Raw genomic sequence first — 24,521 nt, forward strand, 5'->3', positions numbered from 1 at the left:
GTTTTTCCATCCACATTTAGAAACGTGCGTTTGGAGTATTTGGCTGCTATAAATGTCCACGTGACAAGGCACTTCCTTGAGCTATCATTTGCGGGCAGGTCGCTTCTGAAAAAGAGCTTGATAGCTCAGTGGGCCTGACCTGGTGAAATAAATAAAATGTTTATTAGTTTTAGTTTGGAGTTGACGCCCATTGCGGCACACAGGTACTGCATCTCATGAAGCGTACCTGCTATGACTAAATACAGGAATTACTTGATTAAGCCTTTACATTTTACGTACATTATTTTCCTGAACGTGGAAAAGTAGCCCAAAATGCCCTCTAGAGCTTCCTCTCATGGAGTGCCATGACAAGGACATTGCAGAACTAAAACTTTAGTTTTTTTTCTTCGAATTAATATTTTTTTCCGACACGGAGTTGCATTTCGGGCACCGATCACTGGCAATAATACGTACGATTGATTACGTGGCGTGTGATGTTTACGTGCTGAGCACTGACGCGTGCCGTGTCCTCTGCCTCTGTGTGTTCCCCGCGTCCTGAGCAGTGTGTTGGCGCATCTCTATAAGACTGAAGCCTTTCAGCAGCTGTGCGCTTATCACGGTGACCTGGAGGCACTGGTTACCACTGCCATTCAGGTAAACAGAGCCATCGGTGGCCAACAACTGCCGGTGATTTCGCCGCTTCTCCTGCGCCAGGCTGGGTGCACCGGCGTGCAAGTATATCCCCTTGGCAGGATGTCATGGATGAGGCCCAGGCATCGAGGGTTCACAGCCTGAGGGGTGCACTGCAAACCCAGCAATAGCTTCTTCTGTGTGCTGGTTGCGAGTAGCTGCTGATCTCGCTATTGTACCAACTCGTAGCCACCGCTCGTTGATTGTCAACCCCTCCTGCGTGTGGGGTTTCTCCAGGAACTCTAATTCTCCCCACACATGCAGAACATCCATTGAAACATGCCCCAGCAGCGGCGTCATGAAAAAAATATTGCGGACTTGGTGAGGATTTCCTGGGTAAATATATGACGGTATTACGATTAATGTTCCGTGCAAATGTTAAATGCAGCACATGGTGTATCTGATAATAACTAAACTCGTAGATCACCAATCGTCGAATTACTCAATTTGGACAACTCGCTCATTACGCACCAAGTGCTTGCCACAGAGTGAATCACAGCACCTCGCCGATCTCGTCCAGGGGCATAAACCACCATCACCCGAACTCCCCCGGTCATCCTCGCAGGCCGCTTCCGACTGGCCATTGAACAAAGACGGTGGTCGCGTCATCGCCGCGCTTTCAGATGCGCTCCCGCGGCCGTCTGGAACGCTCTGCCTAGGAAGCCACAGGGAGCTGTGCACTTTAAAATCTAAATCGAAAATTATTTTTTTTGAGAACTGCTTTTTGTATTTAGTTTTTTGTCTTTGCCCCGCACCTCCGATGGGTGGGGTTGGCTGCGTGCGGTGCGAAAGAAGTTCAGTATGTTGGTACATAGCGATGTGGCCCCCCTACCGTGAAAGCTTGGCAGGGACCTCCTGAAAATAAGCCTTGAGACTCAGTGAGGCTTTCCTGAGCAAACAAGCGGAGTAAAAATAATAATAATAATAATGATCGGCATGTCCTCTTCAGGAAGGCACTGAAAGCTGGTACAGATCCTTGGCTCAACCAGACAAAGATTCCCAGGTAAGCCGTTTACTTTCATAGCTGCTGTGTGACTCGGCCCATCACAAGGTGGCAAGGCAGTCCCACAAGCGTGGGAGTATGGGCCCCAGAGTCCACAGCCACCACAGCACAACCACCACCTGAAATCACCAGCAGCACCACCACCACCACCAGCACAACCAAAAAGACATAGACAAAGATCTCCCGTGTAGCCTTAACAGACTGTTGGGGCAAGTGCTGTTAGCGAGCACCTATGAAGGCCAGAAGGGCACCCGAGGGGGTGGGTGGCCAGCACCACGCCCGGCCGCCTTTGTCTCCCCAGTGGCGATGATAATTGTCGCCGGTGTTGGCCGTGAGCAAGAATCGAACCCGGGTCACCAGGTTCGTAGCACAGCAGCGCGCTAACCGCTACACTATCGCCCCCACTATTATCAACAGCACAACCACCACAACCACCACCACTATTATCACCAACACAACCGCCACCACCACTATCAACAACACAACCACCACCACTATCATCACCAACACAACCGCCAGCAGCCGCAATAGGCGGCGATGCGTGACCGCAAAGGTTCGTAACGGGGTTGCACCTCCGATTAGCACGGTTGGCTTACGTGCGGCGTGAAAGAAATTCAACATGCGTTCAATTCGAGAGGCAAAGATACGTACGAAATATGCAAACGCACAAAAAGGCAAAAGAGGTTCATCACACGCGCGCATGGTGCATGAAGCGCCCTTTGGTGTCCTCCGTGCAGGAGAGCGCGTCTCAGCATGCGGCGGCGGCGGTGGCGGTGCGAGACGGGCGAGAGCGGCTCGCACGGCTGAGCGCCATCGTCGAAGCGGTCAACACCGAGCTGGGCCTCAAGAAACGCCCCTACCAAGAGCTCTTCCTGCGGTGCGTCACCATCGACGGCGGCGGTGTTGCGACGAAGGGGGTGGGGGGTTGGGGGTCGATCGTGCTGCGTTCGAAACCAAAGTTATTCCGGAAACTTCGAATGGAAGGGTGCCGTGGGTGATTGTTTGATTCAACATGGTAACGGGAGTCGTCTTCTCGTCGCACGGCGGCTGATGTAGACGCAGAGCAACGGCTACAACTTCACATTCAGGCGGCCAAGCGAGAAAACCGCGTCAGGAGGAAGCAGAGTAGCGTATCATCATCGCTGTGATGTCTCCTCCGTATATGTTGGATCAGAGAATTGCGTCGTTATACGTTGTACGGTCTGGTCTGGATGACCACAGTCGCACCACTACTGGAGAGTTTATAATTTTAAATTTGCGCAGTGGATGCGGTTTCGAGTGGACCGTGAGCAGCTTCGTGGGAAATCAAGCCCAGGGATCTTCGGCGTAACGGGGGTGGTTGTGAACTAGTGCCGCTTGAGAGTTATCCGAGTGGCACAAAATATAATGAACCGAGATAAACACGGTATTATGATGATTATCATTTACGTGAATAGTTGTGTGCAGTACTTAAATTGCACAGTTTGATTCAACTTGCTCGTCTGTTGCAGATCTGTGAATGTGGACTATTTCAACATCGTTTACTGCCTCCTGGAGAGATTGGTAAGAGGTTGCGCCTGATGTAGCTTGGCGCTCGCCTGCTGCTGATGTTTGCCAGTGGTTCTTAAACCTTTACTGCAGCCTGATGAAACAAAGCGCTTGTACTCACGCGCTTCATTTGTGTTTCGATGATTCACCTTCTAAAAAAATCCGGCCATGTCTCGCAACCCCAGAAAGGGCACCTCTCACCCCATGGGGTGCGTGCATCCTAGGTTAAGAACCACTGGTTTAGGCCGTGACAGGGGCGGAGGTGGTGGGGGTTGGCGCTGTGGTTAGCACCCTATGAACCAGTTAGGACCCTAGCAACCAGTTAGCACCCTGTGAACCAGTTAGCACCCTATGGACCAGTTAGGAACCTATGGACCAGTTAGGACCCTAAGAACCAGTTAGCACCCTATGAACCAGTTAGGACCTAAGAACCAGGTAGCACCCTATGAACCAGTTAGGACCCTAGGAACCAGTTAGGACCCTAAGAACCAGTTAGCATCCTATGGACCAGTTAGGAACCTATGGACCAGTTAGGACCCTAGGAACCAGTTAGGACCCTAAGAACCAGTTAGGACCCTAGGAACCAGTTAGGACCTAAGAACCAGTTAGCACCCTATGAACCAGTTAGGACCCTAGGAACCAGTTAGGACCCTAAGAACCAGTTAGGACCCTAGGAACCAGTTAGGACCCTAGGAACTAGTTAGGACCCTAGGAACCAGTTAAGACCCTAGGAACCAGTTAGGAACCTATGGACCAGTTAGGACCCTAAGAACCAGTTAGGACCCTAGGAACCAGTTAGGACCTAAGAACCAGTTAGCACCCTATGAACCAGTTAGGACCCTAGGAACCAGTTAGGACCCTAGGAACCAGTTAGCACCCTATGAACCAGTTAGGACCCTAGGAACCAGTTAGAACCCTAAGAACCAGTTAGGACCCTAGGAACCAGTTAGGACCCTAAGAACCAGTTAGGACCCTAGGAACCAGTTAGCACCCTAGGAACCAGTTAGCACCCTATGAACCAGTTAGGACCCTAGGAACCAGTTAGCACCCTATGAACCAGTTAGGACCCTAGGAACCAGTTAGGACCCTAAGAACCAGTTAGCACCCTATGAACCAGTTAGGACCCTAGGAACCAGTTAGCACCCTATGAACCAGTTAGGACCCTAGGAACCAGTTAGGACCCTAAGAACCAGTTAGCACCCTATGAGCCAGTTAGGACCCTAAGAACCAGTTAGCACCCTATGAGCCAGTTAGCACCCTATGAACCAGTTAGGACCCTAGGAACCAGTTAGGACCCTAAGAACCAGTTAGCACCCTATGAACCAGTTAGCACCCTATGAGCCAGTTAGGACCCTAAGAACCAGTTAGCACCCTATGAGCCAGTTAGCACCCTATGAACCAGTTAGGACCCTATGAACCAGTTAGGACCCTAAGAACCAGTTAGCACCCTAAGAACCAGTTAGGACCCTATGAACCAGTTAGGACCCTAAGAACCAGTTAGCACCCTAAGAACCAGTTAGCACCCTATGAACCAGTTAGGACCCTATGAACCAGTTAGGACCCTAAGAACCAGTTAGCACCCTATGAGCCAGTTAGGACCCTAAGAACTGGGCAACCCAACTCAGCCAATTGCCAACATCCGCACCTCCGATAAGCAAGGTCGGCTACGCACGGTGCGAAAGAAGAAGTTCAACGTCGTACATACACGCAGGTTGTGAGCGATATCTGAACCGTTCCTGATCCTCATCCACCTTCACCAGCCGGAGGGCCGGATTCAAGTTATCTGTGGATCACAGTTTTAGGTCTGTGCGCCCTGGTTTGGACGGCCATATTTTAGACAATGCATGCGGTGTTCATCTCGGAGCAGTTGATCTGCATCAGGCAATGGCGTAAGGAGGTGGCTACAGTATGCACGCTTGTAATCCGGCACGTTGGAGGCAGCGGGGTGTGGTGGCTCACCGCACAACTGTTTTGAAACTCCCTTCCCGTGGGTGTCGACGTGCCATACCCTGGCTCGCCAGGAGGAGGCCGTGCAGACAAAATGTGGACTCCACCTCCTCCGTCTGTGTGGGATAGAATGTTTCCCCCTCACACGCTTGGGTTTTCTCAGGACGCTCCAGGTTTCTCCCAAATGTAAACATTCATTAATCGGCCGATGACAATATGGTGTTACTTATTATACAGATGGTAACTACCTCGCCTGATATATATAGGAGGTTGTCGGTTCGATCCCAACCCTGACGCCTGTTGTATATTTGGAGTTTGCGTGTTCTGCCCGTGGTCGTATGGATTTTTCTCCGGTCTTTCCCTCCACACTTGGAATGACCATCACGCGTTTTGAGTATTTGTCTGTTGTAAATTCCCGCTTTGTTGAGCTATAATTTGCGATAGCCAGGTCACTTCTGAAAGAGAGGGATATAGGTTCAGTGGGCCCTACCTGGTACAATTATAACACTTTATAGGACCGCAGAGCTTGGGCGATTGTCCTCGAAGGATAATCACGTTGCTGCCTTCCTGCTTGTCTGTGGTTCCTCGCGCCTCCGAGTCGTTCCCTGTCCACGTAGAGCGAGCGAGTGCTGTGTCGCGCGTTCCAAGTTCAAATTGTCATCAATTATTATTAAACGTAGGCAACATGACACCACGTGTACTGGACAAAAGTGCAGAGAAAATGCGGATTTGCATCTGTTCAATGCAGCATTGTGGGAGAGCGTTAAGTGTTGATTCAAACTCAGAATGATTTCCTGCTCGAATAAGCGTTGAGGTGGTGGTGCTCATTTCCTGTTCACAGCTCTGACCCAGCGGTGGAAATTACATATTCCTATGACAGGAGCGAGTCTCTCCATAGAACAGCTGCTGTTAACTTCCCCACAAAGTATATTTTACTTTATCGACCCCGGTAGGACGATGGGCTGAGTCAACCCCCGACCAGGATTTGAACTCGTGACTTCCGATTGGGAGTTGCTCGCTCTCCCGCTGAGCCGTCTGGCCGTCTTTAGGTGCCGAATGGACCCCTGATTTGTCGAATTGCAGGTGGCTGATACTGCCCAGCGCGTCGCAGAAGACATGTCCCAGCTGCTCAAGGGCGCCGAGGATGGGCAGTCTGATTGCGAGGTCGGAGAAATGCTCTTCGTGGTCTACGTCCACCTCAAAGAGCTGCACGGTCTCCATAAGCACGTCACAGACAGGTACTCATTCGTTTAATCTGTGTGTGTGTATTGAATTGCTTTCACGCCGTACGTGGCCAACGGTGCTAATCGGGGGTGCTCCTGCCCACTGCTGCCGTTGCTGCGGCTGTGCCACGGACCGCTTCATCGTAACGTCAGCAAAGTTTCATCCCACCGTCTTCTCGCGTCACGGCCGAACGTCAAAAGTTAAAAAGGCGGCTTCGATATTCCGGTGCAGTTTATCGAGCCGATCGCTGGCGTTTGTGGAGGCCCCGCACGTGCGGCTCCTCCGCTCCTCCGTCGAGCGATCTTGCGGGGGGTAGCAGTTGGGGGACGTGGCACGTGGTTTCCGTGGCACGTGGTTTCCGTGGCACGTGGTTTGCGTGACACGTGGTTTGTGTGGCACGTGGTTTCCCTGGCACGTGGTTTGTGTGGCACGTGGTTTGCATGACACGTGGTTTCCGTGGCACGTGGTTTGCGTGGCACGTGGTTTGCGTGGCACGTGGTTTGCGTGGCACGTGGTTTGCGTGGCACGTGGTTTGTGTGGCACGTGGTTTCTGTGGCACGTGCTTTGCGTGGCACGTGGTTTCCGTGGCACGTGGTTTGAGTGGCACGTGGTTTCCGTGGCACGTGGTTTCCATGGCACGTGGTGTGCGTGGCACGTGGTTTGCGTGGCACGTGGTTTCCGTGGCACGTGGTTTGCGTGGCACGTGGTTTCCATGGCACGTGGTGTGCGTGGCACGTGGTTTGCGTGGCACGTGGTTTGTGTGGCACGTGGTTTGCGTGGCACGTGCTTTGCGTGGCACGTGGTTTCCGTGGCACGTGGTTTCCGTGGCACGTGGTTTGCGTGGCACGTGGTTTCCGTGGCACGTGGTTTCCGTGGCACGTGGTTTCCGTGGCACGTGGTTTGCGTGGCACGTGGTTTCCGTGGCACGTGGTTTGTGTGGCACGTGGTTTGCGTGGCACGTGGTTTCCGTTGCACGTGGTTTCCGTGGCACGTGGTTTCCGTGGCACGTGGTTTCCGTGGCACGTGGTTTGCGGCGTGGAGCCGCAGTCGCATTTGAGCGTGAGACGGTGGGCGCGGCGCCCGTTGCGATGTCCCCGGTGCGGTTGTGTGTGGTGCAGGGCTTTCTGTTCAGGTCGAAGCCAGGGCACCCTCCAAGTAGCACGTACCTCTGATTAACATGCACCTCCGATTAGCACGGTTGGCTACGTGCAATGCGATAGAAGTTCAACATTCGCACGTACAGGGCGGCTATTTTGTGGGGTCAGAAATGACTTGTCCATTGTTAACGCTGTAACGGCGGTGGGTGTGCATGACCGATTTTGTGGAATAAAAACTACCGTGCTTCATGTTGTGTTTATAAACTCGATCAGAAGTGACCGTTTAATATGAATCATGTACAATGAATGTACAGCGTTATGGAATGCTAGAAGCATAAACGACGGTATATTAAATGAAAGTATTGGTATTGTCCTTTCGAGAGACAAGAGGGTCCACAGATTATTATGTATTTCACTCGAGTAACTGCACTTACGTAGGGGAACATATGAATGGTCATGGTGGAGCTCGCTCTACACCTGTATTCAATTCCCAGGCACGGCTCACATCAGTGGCAAGTGATATCTGGAGCCCCCCCCCCCGCCAGCCACCCCTAGGGTAAGCTAAGTGGTCCATGAATTGGGATCCCAGCCGTCATTGTGTTTTAAGTACTTTTTGAGGTGGGCATTTTCACCTTTTAAGGATTTTTGTTTTGTTTCCCGGGTCGCTGGTAGACTGGAGTAGGCATGTGACTAGGTAGTAGCCGCAGCCATAGCGAGGTGCATACTAGGTGTGGAAATTATTTCTGGGGTCGCCGGCACAGAGCTGGTTGTAGTCCCTTGTAAAACCGACAACAAATGTTGGGGCTCTGTCCGCCAGCAACCGTGGCTGCACCCTCACAGTGGCTCTTTGCTCAATGCCTCGCAGGGCTACGGAGACGCTGGCCTTGTTCGGCTTCCACAAGTGGTTCCAGCCGGCCATAAACAAGTGGTTCGTGGTCATCCAGCAGAAGATTCACGATCGCATCCGGAGGGCTGTCATCATAGACCCGGTGACTCCTCCGTTTATTGCGGTATCCCACCTGTCACGGGCACCACCTCCTCCTTTTTCTCCTTTTCTTCCTCCTTTCTTCTTCCTGCTCCTCCTCCTCTGAAACAAACGATCTCACTCCTCAAGTCTACTGACGAACACAAAGGCGCCAACTCTCACGGCGAAACCCACAAGGACCTCTGCGCTATCGCCCCCCCCCGCACCCCCCGCCTCTCCCCCTGCGTGCCGTGGCTCAGCTGGAGGCGATGGACAGCCTGGTCCCTCACAGCACCTCCGCCGTGGACACGGCCACCTGCCTCTCCCAGCTCGAGAAGTTCTGGCACAACCTGGCGTGGCCCGAGCCGCTGGAAGCCTTCGTCCTCGCCACCAAACTCACCCAGGTGAGCGTCGTCACGCGGCGCCCAAGGCGACTGACGTCCAAGACGGCTGACGTCGATGCCGTAGCCACGGAGTCAACATTGGGGGGGGACCAAATCTTCCAGGGGGTCTGGGATGGACTTTGTATTTATTTTTTACAATAATGTCTAATAGTGTATTGTATTTACATTGCTCTGTCTTTTTTATTTTTTACCTTTTCTTGTTTCATTGTATGTAATGGCAGAGATTAGGGATTAATAAAGTACAACCATAACCACAATCATATAAACAGCAAACTATGCATTGTTTTATATGAAGACAAGTCCAGATATTGTGGCCAAGGTTTAGCAAATTGTTGTTTTTATTTACATAGCATAGCAATTATTATTATTTTAAAATATTTTTAATAGCAATATATTGGGGGGGGGGCATTTTGAGCATATTTGAATATGGGGGGGGGGTGTCGTCCCCCTCCCCCCCCAATATATAATATATATTATAATTACAGCCTTGGCTGACGTCTCCCTTCGCCGAGTCTGACCAGTTACTCGGATTCAGCCGGAACAATCCGGAATGCTGTTCCGGGAATTATTTTTGGCACCAATCCACCACACCCATCCCACCTTATATTGGCCTCGTGTTACCTTGTAATGCATTTTTTCTAGGATTACAGGGTTATCGGGGACAATAACATAGGGTTATTACGGCTAGGCACACGCTTGTGCTGCAGTGGTAGTACCTCGTGACGATAATCCAGACTCCAAGTAAGCCGAGTAGTATTTTGGCAAAGAAATTAAGTCCTATTTTTCGAAAGCTTTCGTGACTGCAGGGATTCATCTTCTTGGTTCTTTCGGTAAAGTCACGTAGAATGGGGATAAAATAATAATAAAAATAAAAACTCACGACGTTTCGGAGGCAACACAAGCTTCCGTCTTCAGGTGGGACAGTCACAGCAAGATCGCTGATCAAGTGATCAGCGATCTTGCTGTGACTTGCTGTGACTGTCCCACCTGAAGACGGAAGCTTGTGTTGCCTCCGAAACGTCGTGAGAATTTTTATTATTATTTTATCCCCATTCTACGTGACTTTACCGAAAGAACCAAGAAAATTAAGTCCTGCTAGTGAGATGCCAACACGAACCACCAGGAAAAGTGGCTGTGAATTCACTTTCATCTGTCAGGCGATTTTAACCGTCTTGATAGTTTTAATTTATATCTGCTCTCTTGTTTTATGGGGCAGCACATTATACAGTAACTATCCTGTACGTGAGTGAATTCTGAACAAATCTCATACAAGATGTCTGCGCCTCAATCAATAGCTTTCTATTTGCAATGTTAAACTTCAGCCAGAGTTTAATGCGGTGTTGTCAGACATAGATCAGGAGTGTCTCTCGAGGTGGCAGCAATAATTATAATCATGATTTTGCCGGTTCGGATCTCGCAGAAAGTCACGAGCCACAAATTAACCACGAAACTTTGCTGATCTCATATTCTTAGTTTTTTCGGTAAAGTCACGTTGAAGAGAAACAACAAAATAACAAAATATATATAAAACAATAAAAAATTCTCACGACGTTTCGACCATAACTCAAACGGTCATCATCAGGTATGTTGGTTTGCAAACCATCATCAGGTGTGTTGGTTTGCAAACCAACACACCTGATGATGACCGTTTGAGTTAGGGTCGAAACGTCGTGAGAATTTTTTATTGTTTTATATATATTTTGTTATTTTGTTGTTTCTCTTCAACGTGACTTTACCGAAAAAACTAAGAATATGAATTACTGCAGTCACGAAAGCTTTAAATCAAAATTTGCTGATCTCGTTAAGGAGCATAAATCATCACCCAAATTCCGGGCATCCTCACAACCGCTTTTGGCTAACCATCGAACAAAGATGGTCACTGCATTGCTCTTCTAGATGCGCTTCTACGGCCGTCTGGAATGCTCCTGATATTAGGAAGTCACTGGAACTATGAGCTTTTAAATATAGATTGAAAATTTCTTTCAATTGAATTGCTTTTTTGTGTTTAGCTCATTGTCCTTCCCCCGCACCTCCGATTAGCATGGTTGGCTACTACGGTGTGAAAGAAGTTCAACATACGTACACTACATACAAGACTCGGCCGTTCATTGACGGTGTCTCCTAACGTGGGGCTACGGTTTGCAATGTGGATGAGCTCTCCCACCTCCCCACCCGTTCCTCCTGGCAACTTTCTTGAACCTACTCCGCTGTTTTGAATCGGGCGGCACACGGAAATTTGTTGACAGCTCCCGTGGCAAGACTGCCCCCGTTCCCCGCACCCCACCCCCACAAAAACGATGAAATATCCTCCTTCACGAATTGTGGCGGGGTTGGCCTGGAAGTTTTAGTCACCTGGCATTCGGTGACCACATCGATGGGGGTAATCGCTTCCCGGCTCGCATTAAGGGGGTCCCCCGTGCAACACTAAATCGTGGAATCACTGAACCGTTGGTGCCATTCCATCATTGACTGTCGGGTTTTTGGTGGTTCTGTTTTCCGATCAGGACATCTGTGACGCCAGCGTCGCTTATGCCACACTCATCCATCAGAAGCTGGAGCGGTGTTCAGCCGCATCTGCTGGTGGAGAGAGCAAAGTGTCGTCGCAGGTAATCACAGAACTGAGGTCTGCGAGGTCAAATTCTTGTTGGGAGGTGGGGGGCGGTTGACTCAGCCTGTCATGCCTCCAGGGTTGATAAAATAAATACCACTTTGTGGGGTAAGTCAACAGTGATTGTCCTCTGGATTTTCCTGCCCCTTGCTTTGGGAATGGGGAATTTCGACCGCTGGCTCAGGGTTGTGAACAGGAGATGGGCACCGATGGATCAACGTTCATTTGAGCAGGAAATGACTTGACTCTTACACAAGTGTAATGAGAAGACTTCCGAGACACGACTTGTAGAGGGTTTCTTATTTAATTCTTAATACTTTAACGACAGGGTCACAGAGTAACATATATAGCTCATAGCTTAGCCATCCATACAGCGACATTGGCGACGTACAACTATATAGCTGGCTTACTATACAGTAAGGATGACGATGAAGACTGTTTAGCTGGCTGGCTATGCAGCGGCGATGACGACGACAGCCAGGACCCGAACCCACACGACAGCCCCAAACCCCCGTTTGCCTCTCCCTTATAGTCACCAGCGTAGTCAAGCCCCACCCTTGGCCACGCCCCTATTCTGGAACTCTCTTGCTGGGTGCCAGGAGCTTCCAGCTTGATCCCCTCTTTGACCCTTGGCCCAGTTATGCCCCCCTTGTGGTCGCGTGCATATGTGTCGTTCTATACCGCACCCATACCCGTAGTTAGCACCCATGGCCACCAGATAGCATACTGTCATTACACGTGCAATGCCATACGTAATATTATGCATTGGCTGGGCAGTCTATCGGTTAGTGCAAGTCTCATCCAAACAGGGTAACGGCTGTTCCATGGGCCTGTACAGCCGCTGCCTCAACGGCTGAAACAAAGCAGGCAAAAGTACCGAGAGGCTCTTACTTTGTTCTTTTGTTAAACGTTTGCGGCCAGAACACACCGGGTTTTTTTATATTCAATGTGTCATCCTTTTCAGTGAATGGGGATTCCCGTTGACTATGAAGATGATGCTAAAGTACATAACGTGATAACTCACAACCAACCACCGATCAGTCAAGCAGATGTGTATCGTCCGAGCGCGGCTTTCCCTTTGTTGAGCATTTCCCCTCTCGTGCTCGCACCACGCACTCCTGCGGGCGTCCTCAGGAGATGAAAATGACAACAAATGTACGTGCGTCGAACTTCTTTCGCACCGTACGCAGCCAACCGTGATGAAATGCTCAACGCGCGGCCCAATCCGGGGAAATAAAACCCACGCGTGGCTCACGAGCGTTGAATGTGCTCGCCGTCACCCCCGCCCTGTTGCGTTACGCGTGGCGACCGCCCGTGCGAGCGCAGCTGTGCGCCGTGGTGGGCGACCTGGACTTCGTGCGGGAGAAGCTGCTGCTGTTCCCCGAGCAGCTGGGCTGGGAGGAGTTCGGGGTGGCGATCGGAGACCACGGCAAGCAGGTGCAGACGGCGCTGTACGGGCAGCTGCACGGAGCCCAGGACGACCTCGCCTGCCAAGCCAGCGACATCCTTACCTGCGTGCCCACGCGGGTTCGTTGTCAAACGTTCAGACCGTAACGCGTCCGGGGGCTTAATTTGTCACGGATTATTTTACGGGACATCGCTAACCCCCCCTCCCTCTCCCAGACGCCCGGATCCCACCCACCTGCCCGCCTGAAGGCAGTACATGACTCATAGCCGCAGCCATAGAAATAGATATACTGGGTGTGGTGTGTCGGTTGTAGAAGGGCGCCACAGCGGCGAGATGTTAACTACCTCACCTGGTATGCAGGAGGTCGTCGGTTCGATCCAGACCCTGATGCCCACATATTTGGAGTTTGCGTGTCTCTCTCTCTCTCTCCCCGTGGTCACGTGGATTTTTCTCCGGTTCCTCCGGTTTTTTTCTCCGCATTTAGAATCAACATCACGCATTTCGAGTATTTAGCTGCAGTGAATTTCCACACGATGAGCCACTTTGTTGAGCTCCCATTTTTGGGCAGGTCACTTCTGAAGAAGAGCTGTGTAGCTCAATGGGCCTTACCTGGTAAAATTAAAAGTTTCCTTTATTTATTTTTCATATTTTGGGTCACTGACCCGGATAGACCCGGCTGAAATGAAGCCCTGCTGTCATGTACTTGTGTGCTCTTTTAATATGTTCATCCTCGCTTTCTTTCTTTCTTTCTTCAGATGCTTTTGGATCTTAAGCAGCGAGTGGCATCCCTCGTGAATGCACCAGACTCCATTCAACCCCCAGAGGTGAAGTCTTCTTCTTATTCTTCTTCTCCTGTTGGGCGGGGTGACGAGCGGCATTCCGTGTTGGTGTCGACGTTCGTGAGCCAGTTCAAGGCTATGGCAGTGATATTTCTATGCGAATGGCCAAAGCGGGCAACAGGAAGAGAGAATTTCCCATCTGTAGCATCGTCTGAAATGTGCATCCTAAATCCTGGAACTGGAACCCATGTGCAGCCCATAGTAACACCACATCCCCTCCACCCACAAACCTCACTGGCCAAGACGCCAGTGAGGTCTACCACAGCTTGTTCGGGGTGAGGACTATCTGCCCACACGGTCGGCACAGGTGCAGTGTGGCTCGTGTAACGGTGCCAGCCATGATGAGCACTGTTTCAGCAGAACACATGCGTGTGATGTGAACCTCCACTCTGCATCTGGTCTAAGTGAGTCTTGGGTCCCCAAAACCAGTGTGCGGCCTCGCCACTGTGGCCTAGGCAGTCCGCGGGCCTCAGTACTTCAAGGGCTTGAGTCATGTTTCAAACTGGTCACGTGTAATGGCTCAGAATGGTGACCTATGTATGCATGTTGACATTATTTCGCACTGTACAGAGCAAACATTGCTAATCGTTGGTGCGAGGGAAGGATAACAAACTGAACACAAAAAACTGTTCTAAAGAAATAACTTTAAAATCTAGATGATTTAAAAGTGCATAGCGCCAGCGGTTTCCTCATATATCGGAAGGAAGAGCGTTCCAGACGGCCAAAGAAACGCATCTGAAAGCACGCAATGCAGTGGCCATCTTTGTTCAACGATGACTCGGATAGAACGTACTGTCGAGTTTATTATTTAAATTAACATTTTATCTCCCCGAATTTACATCGGGAGGAGATATAATGGTAGCAATTTGTTTCAAAGAAGTTCTAGACTGCAGTTACAATACTACAACACAAACTTTGCTTACTGTAGCCAATCAGCAGCCTAGGAGACCCGCCCTTGACTCGTCTTGACACTGGCCTCGACTTAAAAGGCTGCAGTTCCTTGCCTTGGCTTGGCCTTGTGGCTGGTGGCCTTGAATCCTAGCCTCGTATATTATCATCGGAACTGATTTTGTAAACAATTCAGTCATTCACACGCGATTCACATTACAAGAGGGTGTGGATTCGATGCCGACCCTGACGCCTGCTGTATATTTGGAGTTTGCGTGTGTCTCTCCCTGTGGTTGTCACGTGGATTTTTCTCCAGGCCCTCCGGGTTTTCCCTCCACGTTTAGAATCAACATCACGTGTTTAGAGTATTTGACTGCTATACATTTTCACGCGATAAGCCATTTTGCTAAGCGATCAATTGTGGCCAGGTCGCTTCTAAAAAAAGAGCTGTATAGCTCAGTGGGCCTTACCTGCCAAAATAAAAATAGTAACAAAATAGTCGTACTCTGTGCGTGTGATATTAAGTGTAGGAATCAATCTGTTTAGTCATATCAATTCATAAATAACAGAAGCTTGATTTGAAAAAATATTGTCGACAACTATTTGCAGGCTCTGTCACCGCTGATTGAGTATCTTGAAGCAAGTCTCTTCACGTTCAACCAAAGACTCTCGAAGGAGCGGTGCATCAGGTATTCATCATTCTCATCTTTAACCGGGTTTTTTCAGTGAAATACTCATTTCCTGTGTAGTAGTCACTTCAGAGACACTAATAGTAGGAGGCACACATGTCTATTCTACACTTCCACAGTACAGGGGATAACTACACACGGGTCAGGACAGCCGGCACACTGCCTAACCCACAATACCGAGGAGGTGAAGACGGGGACGAAGACTTGCGTAGACGACAGGTTCCATTCCAAACGACAGCCCCGACCCAGCGTCAGGACCTCTCTTTTATCCTCCCCAGTGTGGCCTGGCTCTGCCCTCGGCCACGCCTCCTTCTGGAACTTACCAGAAGGTTCTGGGCTTCGCCCCACATGTCCCCTCTGTCACCTTTACCCTAAATCCCTTACCCCGGCCTATCACGTGCCCTGCTGGCAGACCGGCTGCTGTGTCCTAAGATCCCCCCTCTCTACCAGTAACCGGCGCTATGAGCCCCAGTGGCAGACTTCACCTGCCCTGCTGGTAGACCGGGCTACTACACCCACAATCCCGCTCTGTACCAGTAACCAGCGCTCCGCACCCTAGTGACCCATTATATGTTGCTACACCTGTAATCGCAATATCAGTTATGATACGGCTCTGAAAATATTGAATTCAAGCTGGGGTGCTCACCTTTGTGCCATGAATAGAAATCAATTCCACGTCAAGCGTGCTTACATTTCGGAATGCTGTAGAAGGCAGAACAATGACATGTCATGTGCTAGGTATTGCTATCAAGTGTGAATGAAAATGCATTGTCCCAGTATATTTACCGGAATTATCTGAACATGTCATGTATGTATACATGCCATTTCATTCATATGCCCTTCTGTCACGAAAACCGTTCAGTTTGCGCAGTGACCTACAACCACACAAAGATTTCCCGTATAGCCTTAGTGAGCACCGATGAAGACCAACACGGTACACGAGGGGGTGGGTGGCCAGCACCACGCCAGACCGCACGGATGCTCCTCACTCTTTACACAACGCACTCTTGCTCCGCTGGTCGGTCACTTAATACTCTGCTTGCCTGTTACTGAATACTCCGCTAGTCTGTTACTGAACACTCCACTAGCCTGTTACTTAATAGTCCGCTAGCCTGTTACTGAATACTCCGCTAGCGTGTCACTGAAGACTCCGCTAGCCTGTTACTCAACACTCCGCTAGCCTGTCAGCCTTCTCTCACACCTCCAACCTCGTCCATGCCCCCAGCAGGGGATCAGCCAACACCGCTGGGGAGGACGAGGTGTCGAGGGCAAGGTCCCAGGCTTCTTGTCTCCGGCTCTTGTCCTCTTCATTCCTTCAGCTCCAACCAACTCAACCCATGTTTTCCGTACACCCCTTTATATCCCCCTCCTCATTAAGGGTCCTCAGTTGCCCCCTATTAAGCCGGCGCCTCGGCTGGCGCCTCCTGCACGTGCTTTCTCTCCCTTATCGTCTCCATCTCCTGTCTCTCTGGCGTCTACTTTTGCACGCTTGCACCTGCCTGTCCCCAAATGCACCCACCTAATTACCGCTTCTCCCCTCAATTGCTGGCGCCTCTCTAGCGGCTGTTCCACGTCCTAATGCTTGCACCTGCTTGTCCTGAAATGCACCTGCTGTCTGCAACCCTGCGCGCGTTACGCCACTACACGTGTAATGAGGAGTTGACACACTTCTCTTGAGATGGCATTTTATTGAAGGCACGTTCACGGAGATGGCGGAGACCCCCCACTGCAAGAGCCCCGAGTCTCCCGCGCATCTCCCCCTTTTATACCGACCGAGGCCACGCCCCCCTTCTCGATCATTCTCGCTGACTCTGAACGCTCGCTCCACTGGCAGACTCCACCGTCCTCTTCCCTCACCTGACCACGCTCTCTTCTTGATCATTCCCATAGCCACCAGTCCCTTCACACTCACAACTGATACCCCCGTGGCCACTAGTGCATTCGCACTGTAGGCTGACTTCCCTGTCATTAACTCCCATGGCCACTAGTCCACTCACAGCGCATGTAGGCTGTACTGTTATTAAACATGTATTAATTGTTACCATGCGTATTGTTTCCATTAATTTGTGCGTACAAACTGTAGGTTATGGGTCTACGTCACGAGTTACTGAGATCACTTTATTCTGTGGACTCGATCAATCCTTATCTTGTAATCCTCCCTCACACTGCAGTTGCCTTATTTGTTTTGATGAAGCAAGGTGTGATGACGAACACTTGTGTTGCGATCGAAACGTCGTAGTTTTTTGTTATTTTCTTTGAACCTATCTACGTGACTTTACCGAAAGACCCAAAGAATATGAATTTAAAAAATAGGCTCTACCCTTTCTGGCAATAATACAGGAGGTGTTAAGATGTTTAAACACTAAACATACACTCCTATTGCAAGGCATCAAGGGTTTGTTTTGATAATTTAAATACAAATTCGCCATTGTGTATAATTGGCATTTGTATTTTTGCCATATAGTCACCCTATGTCCATTTAATGCTGCTGTATCTTAATTCTATAATTGCACTATGATGAGTTTCATAATAATCCGCTTGAACCAACTTGCGCTGGAGGGAATTTAATATTTAACTTTAAATTGTCATTGCTCTATGTTTGTGCCAATTTGTTTTATTTCACACGCAGAACTGTTTTTGTTTCTGATTTCTATTTGCTTTATTCCTTTTATGGTTCTTTAATTAGTTTTGCCTTTGTCATATTGGTGGCCCAGTTCACTCTCTGAAAATTGTACTGTCCCTGACGTCTGTTGAGTTCTACAGCGTGTTAAACAAAACAAACTCGAAACTTGGTGCGGGGAATCAAAAACTTGTACGTGTGTTGAACTTATCCATAATAGAGGTTTTTTTGTGTCAGATCGCGTAAATATAGATGTGTCGTTTAACCCACCACCACCCGACACAGCCATTTAGTAAGGGTTGTCACGTAAACAAAACATGTCAATTCATTACTAGTTCAGCACCACTTGGTGGTGTTGGAGATTAAACCCACCACAACATTTACAATTCAAGTGCCGTGACGTTTCGCCGGTAATTACAACAAGCAGCATCATCAGGCAACAAACAGAATTGTGGAGAAATCCATCCTCCTGTTTCGATCTTAAATAGAGGGGAGATAAATGTGACGTCGTCACTTGTGAGCCAATCAGGCGCGAGGACCGGGTGGTGGGGTGGGGTTAATGTATTCATATGAATTAAAGTGGGTATCTATTAACTAGGTTCACATTTCCCATCAGGATAATGCAGACAGTGTGGACTGCTCTTCTAGACATTTTCACGGACGCCGTTCGGAGTCGCCAGTCCCACTGCGTGTCGTTTGACGTCCGTTTCCATTACTCGCTGCTGGTAAGTAGAGTAGCGTAAGTAAGTAAAACTTATTTGTATAAAGCGCCATTCACACAAGGCCCCACAGCGCTTTACAACACAATCCCAGTAAAAACCCTTACGTGAAGAGTAAAACAGCCCGACACAGATGGATATGCAAGAGAAAATAAATGTGTTTTCAGACGAGCCTTAAAAACCTCGACTGACAGAGCGTCCGCCACAGACTGGAGCAAGACGTTCCACAAAAGAGGCGCCTGACTGCTGGATTCTCTATCACCCATTGAACATAGGTTTGTCCTTGGTACACTCAGAGGTGACCGGATTTGTTTCAGCAAATCTCCCAGATATAATGGAGCTACTAACCCTTTCAGGGCCTTGAAGGACAAGACAAGAACCGGTGTTTTACTAGAACCATACAGGCCAACAGCAGCACTCACAAAAGGCACCCTGACATTCGAATTATGGTTTTTCCTTTCTTTCTCTCTCAATAGCGATCTTGTAATTAATTTAGGAAAGCCGATTAAATTAAAAGACGGCCTTAAATTGGCAGTGGCGTACAAAACACAAGCCAAGCGAGCGTAACCACTGCCATTATGACCGCCCCCGTCACAACGGGAAGAAATAAAATGTATGCTAATATTTCCGGCAGTCTGGTTGCCGCGGAGGGCCGCCGTCGCCAATGCTCGCCTACTAAGGAAGGGTGCTTCAATAAGCGGAGAGATATTCAAAATGTCTCAAGGCGAAGCGATCTCCAAATGCGGCGAGTTGGGCAAACGTGTACTGGCTTGAAGTAAACCTCAAGGGCAAAGCTTTTTTATGGAAACCTAAACCCCCCCACCCCACCCCTAATAAAAAGGTACCGGGGGACAGCAGTATGAGGGACTGAATGATTGAATGGCATCTGTATACAAATAAGGCGGAGCGGCGTCAAAACCCGTCCTGTAAACACCGTCGTCGCAACACAGCAACGGCGTCTGCTCTGGGAAGCTTGCCCCAGGGCTGCGTGAAACGATGTTATTACACACGATGGTAGCTTTTTAGTCGTTGACCGATTTCGCCGAACGATTTGGGGGTGGGGTGGGGTGTCGTGTGACGCGTGAAGGCGCTGCGCGAGACGTTCCACGCGGATGGGGAAGGACTGCTGCCGGCGGTGCTGGAGAGCGACGCGTTTCAGGTGAGCCGCCGCCGAAGCCGTCGTCACACGCGCACCGTCACGTCCAGTTCACGTGGCCCGCGTCAGCGCTCACGCGCCGACATCTGGGCTGGCCGCGGTGGCGAAATGTTGACTGCCTCGTTTTGGTACACAGGAGGTCGTGGCTTCGATCCCAAACCTGACGCCTGCTGCTGCATATTTGGAGTTTGCGGTGCCTTTCTCTCTCCCCGTGGTCGCGTGGATTCTTCTCCGGGTCCTCCGGTTTTTTTCCCGCCGCGTTTAAAATCAACGTCACGTGGAGTGTTTGGCTGCTGTCCATGTCCACGTGATGACAAGCCACTTCGTTGAGCTGCCATCTGTGGCCAGGTCGCTTTCTGAAAAAGAAACTACATAGGTCAGTGGGCCTTAGCTGGCAAATAAAAAAATAAATGCGTCTCGCAATTGCCGAGCAACCGCAGACAAGCGAGTGGGCAGCAGCCACGTGGTGATGAGCCGGCAGCAACAATTGCCCACGCTCTGTGGCTCTCAATACAACGAGGTGTTTATTTACGTGGTGTTGATGCACGCGAGAGGAAACCGGAGCACTCGGAGAAAACCTATGCGTGCGAGGGGGCAACGCTCGATCCCAGACAGAAGGGACTGAAGGAGAGATTAATCCACCACCTTGCCCTAGCGCCTTCTGGTAGGCAACAGTATTGCCGCTCCTCGATGCCCACGGGGAAGGGGAGTTTTGTAACATTTGTGCGGCGATCCACCAATCCTCGCTACCTCCACACTGCTGGATTACTGTACAGGCGTGCGCCCGCCACCGCCCGGCCATTCATTCCATGCGGCGGCCCAGAATATATTTTGTTGAATTGTTACTTTACTGCGTATGTTTTCGCGGTTGCGCGAGTACAGCTTTCCGAAGTGTATTCAGATTGTCCAACGTTTTTGCTTCACCTGCTGGGAGCTTCTTCAGGAGCTGAATTAGGTTTCGGAAGAAGCTCCCGGCACGTGGGCTCGCCGTGGCTCCGTGCAAATCGGCGAAACTTTTGCTCCGCTGCCGTCGCTCTCTCACAGGTGCTGGAAAAGAAACTCCGTCTCAAGACGTTGTCCACGGTGGAGCTCATCGAGGAGTTCTACCTGGAGAGGATAAAAGAGCAGGTTTGTTTGTCATGTCCGCGGTGAGGGGGGGGGGGGGCGGAGTTTCACTCTGGGCAGAGGTCAATGATTCTAAACACCGACTGGAGCAATGGAAGCGGGATTGTTGTATCGGACGCTTGGAGCAAAGGAATGATCTTCTTTCACATGGCATTTTGGCGGATTTCAACAGATTACAATAATGTCGAGGTTTGAATTCCATTCGACTGCTTCAGGAGTAGCCGCGTGGATTTGTTTCAGATCGCCGTTGAACGATCCGATTGGGCGGCCGTTCGCGAGATGTTGCGCGGTCTGAGATGTCGCAACACCACCACAGTCACAAACTGGACTCTCGTTCATTTTCCATTTATGGAGAAAGTGTCCTCACATCGTCCATGGAGTGTCCAAAGCTGAGGGGGGAAAGAGATAAAGCACCTTGTGCGTTCACGAGGTGATGGTCGCTGCGTGAGATAGACGGCACGACGGTGAGGACAAGACTCGCCCAATATAGAGGTGTCCCGCTCAGTCGGGCGCTCAGGAATCGGTGCTCATCTCTCGTTTAAAGCACCGGGCCGGTGGTGGCAATTCCTCATTCCTATGGCAGGCGGCAAGTCTCTCCATCGTATGAACACTGTAGACTCTCCCAGAAAGTAGTACTCATTTTACCATCCTCAGTGGGACGATGAGCTGAGTCAACCCCACCCCCCTGCCAACCAGGATTTGGACTCGCAGCATTTCGACTGCGAGCCGCTCCAGCCTAGCCACTTGGCTGTGGTTGATATTTGATAGCAACTGCAAGCCGCCCGGCTGTTGCCGACCCCCTGTGCCTGCAGGAGCTGTGTCACCAAAGCGGCCTGGGGGAGTTGAGGGTGCGTTGCTGGCACGCGGAGAGCAGGCTCCACGTGGAGGTGCTCAACGCAACAGGGCTGCCGGCGATGGACTCCAACGGTGAGCAGGGCTAGCGGCACGGCCAGCGGCACGGCTCCCGCCGTCGTGCGAGACCCGCCATGGCTCCGCCCCGGCTCCACCCTGCCCCGTCGCACGGGGTCTACGGCGCCAGGGGCGGTGGCCGAAGGGGCACCGATTTGACCAGTTGCGCAGTGAAGCACGGTGAAGTGACCATTCCACGATCTTTGTCCAGCTGTGGATTGACTTCAGCATTTTCTTGCCGTGGTTGTTCCACCCGATGAAGGTTGCTTGTGTTGCGATCGAAACGTCGTGATTTGTTTTACTTTATTTCTACCTACGTGACTTTACCGAAAGAACCAAAGAGCACAGAGTATGATGATGCTACTTCCATGTTTGTGTGTGTGTGCACGAATGCAGTACAGACACATATAATGTACACTACGAGTAGTGGCACATTTTCTTTGGTTCTTTCGGTAAAGTCACGTAGAATTAGAATAAAATAATAAATTGATAAAATAAAATAACACAATAATATTCTCACGACGTTTTAGGCCACAACACAAGCGGCCTTCATCAGGTGAAGGGACGAGACTGTCTGGTAGGACAGCGCTGGAGTGAAAAAGCCACGTTCAGATCACGACCTTTAAGCTGTGTGAGAAGAAACATTGATCACGAGAGGCCGTGACCAACAACCGGAGCCGGTGTATCTCCATAGGTGCTCGCTAATAGCGCTTGCTTGCCCCAACAGTCTGTTGAAGGCTATACGGGGGATCTTTGTCTTCGGTACGAGCGCGTGTTCTGTGTGGCACCCGCAGGCCTGAGCGACCCCTTCGTGACGTTGGATCTCTGCCCGTATCACCACTTCCCGCTCGCCAAAAGCGCGCGCACACAAACCCAAAACAACACTCTGAACCCCATCTTCGACGAGACGTTTGAATTGTAAGTTTGGCAATTTAACACGCCGTAGGCTTTCGCGGGCAATGCTATTCGTAATAAAAGTTTTTTTTGTGTTAGATCGCGTAAATATAAATGTGTCGTTAACCTACCACCGCCCGACACAGCCAATTAGTAAGGGTTGTCACGTCAACAAAACGTGCCAATTAGTTACTAGTACAGCACACCGGTGTGATGGAGAGTAAACGCACATTTACAATTCGAGTACGATGTTTCACTTGTGGTTACAACCAGCGTCATCAGGCAATTTGCCCAGATTATTTTTTTGTTTGTGCATGATCTGTGGCGATAAGTTTACTTCAATAAAACATAATATGCCACACCAATGGTATAATATACAAATGATGAGTATCCCGATGCTACATTTTTGTTCTTCATCAAAGAAATTGGAGAAACCTTATGAGCATCGTAGTGGATTTGCCCCATGGTGATGTTTTAATTGGCGGGGTGGTTTAGAGGTAGGGCGCTCACCACTCAGCCATTGGAACTCCACGCGTTCATGAAATTGAGTAAAAAGCATTGGTCACTCGAGCAACTCAACGAGCTGATGATAAATATGTATTGTTGCATTTTTTCAGAATTCCAGTTTAATGCACTCACCAGCTTATGCACGCGTGTTGAACTTCTTTCGCACCATACATAGCCAACCGTGCTAATCGGAGGCGCGGGGGGGGAGTGGACAACAAACTAAACACAACAAGCAGTTCTTAGGAAGTTATACTTTCAGTCTCGACAATGTGAAAGCGCGCGGCTCCAGTGGCTCAAACCAGCCTAACGTGAGCGTTGTCGGCCGTCCAAAATGTCCCGTGCGTGAAAACCAACTCCGCGCTTTGCTTTCCCAAAAGCTCCGTCAGCGAGGAGCAGTGCCGGAGCCGCTCGGCCTGCGTCCTGATGACGGTCGTGGACTTCGACCTCTTCACGGCCAACGACTACATCGGGCAGATGGTGCTCCGCCTCAACGACGTGGCCTGCGTGGAGACGCGGGCGGCCCCGCCGGCACTGCCCCAGCGCAGCCTGCCTCTCATGGACAAAAGTCTGCATGCAGGTGCACGCTCCCCCTCACCCCTCCCCCCCCCCCATTCTTCTTCTTCCGTACGGCTGACAGGAGATGCAGAGCAACGGCGACAATTTCACATTCAGGCGGTCAAGCCACAGACAACCGCGTCAGGAACCAGCAGCGGAGTGTATCGTCATCGCTGTGACGTCTCCTTCGTATTTGTTGCATCGGGGCTTTGCGTCGTCATGCGCTGTACGGTCTGTTAGGTTCATTAGCTATTTACGTCGGGAGAATGAGGACGCCTCCGTGGTCTAGTGGTTGGCGCACTGCACCCACAGCAGTCGGGACGCTGCTGGTTGGATGCGGCAGTCGAAGCAATGGTGCAAGCTTCTGAACGCTCCCCCCCTCCGCACCCCCCTCACCGCCACCTCTGTCCACCCAGCGGTGCGGATGGGTGTGGTGGGGGTCACGTGTGGGCGCTCCTACCTCTTCAGAAGCTCTTTTTGGAAATAAATCTGACCACCGCGAAAGAGTGGGGACAAAAAGCCCTCTAGAGCGGTCCTCTACAGCTCCCGTCGAGTTGAGGCCAGGCTTCGTGCTTGATCTTGAAGCTGTACTTTCCCTCGAACGTTCGCTCGCCTTGTGCTCTTTACCATTTTATATCTTTCCAGTCCCCTTTTTCTCGAATGTTCCCTCACCCTATTTCCCTTGGCCAATCCCTGTCCTTCGTTATGCTGCACATTGGCTTGGGGGTTATTTTCGGTCATTACATATGGTAAAAACACAAAAACAACC

General features: G+C 50.4%; 1 protein-coding gene and 1 long non-coding RNA gene across 3 annotated transcripts in view; one reads left to right on the top strand and one right to left on the bottom strand.

The window, feature by feature from the left end:
- Positions 1 to 24,521, top strand: part of LOC116949756 (BAI1-associated protein 3-like) — a 48,443-nt gene that overhangs the window by 23,130 nt on the left and 792 nt on the right. For both annotated transcript variants that reach the window (XM_032967396.2, XM_076072293.1), the window contains 17 exons: positions 543 to 633; positions 1,619 to 1,672; positions 2,410 to 2,549; positions 3,163 to 3,214; positions 6,230 to 6,384; positions 8,333 to 8,456; positions 8,692 to 8,835; positions 11,340 to 11,441; positions 12,770 to 12,970; positions 13,607 to 13,675; positions 15,188 to 15,267; positions 18,504 to 18,612; positions 19,694 to 19,765; positions 20,807 to 20,890; positions 21,700 to 21,814; positions 22,591 to 22,714; positions 23,575 to 23,774. In XM_032967396.2, the coding sequence (XP_032823287.2) occupies positions 543 to 633; positions 1,619 to 1,672; positions 2,410 to 2,549; positions 3,163 to 3,214; positions 6,230 to 6,384; positions 8,333 to 8,456; positions 8,692 to 8,835; positions 11,340 to 11,441; positions 12,770 to 12,970; positions 13,607 to 13,675; positions 15,188 to 15,267; positions 18,504 to 18,612; positions 19,694 to 19,765; positions 20,807 to 20,890; positions 21,700 to 21,814; positions 22,591 to 22,714; positions 23,575 to 23,774 (1,916 nt within the window). The remainder of the gene's footprint in view (positions 1 to 542; positions 634 to 1,618; positions 1,673 to 2,409; positions 2,550 to 3,162; positions 3,215 to 6,229; positions 6,385 to 8,332; positions 8,457 to 8,691; positions 8,836 to 11,339; positions 11,442 to 12,769; positions 12,971 to 13,606; positions 13,676 to 15,187; positions 15,268 to 18,503; positions 18,613 to 19,693; positions 19,766 to 20,806; positions 20,891 to 21,699; positions 21,815 to 22,590; positions 22,715 to 23,574; positions 23,775 to 24,521) is intronic.
- On the bottom strand, positions 18,743 to 20,810 carry LOC142930167 (uncharacterized). The gene is made up of 2 exons (XR_012946225.1): positions 20,687 to 20,810; positions 18,743 to 20,118 (listed from the first exon to the last, which is right to left on the bottom strand). It is a non-coding gene; the product is annotated as an uncharacterized LOC142930167 (long non-coding RNA).

The sequence above is a fragment of the Petromyzon marinus genome, chromosome 37 (genome assembly GCF_048934315.1).
Source record: "Petromyzon marinus isolate PM22_M1 ecotype Great Lakes invasive population chromosome 37, UKy_Petmar_22M1.pri1.0, whole genome shotgun sequence".
Taxonomy (NCBI): Eukaryota; Metazoa; Chordata; class Hyperoartia; order Petromyzontiformes; family Petromyzontidae; genus Petromyzon; species Petromyzon marinus.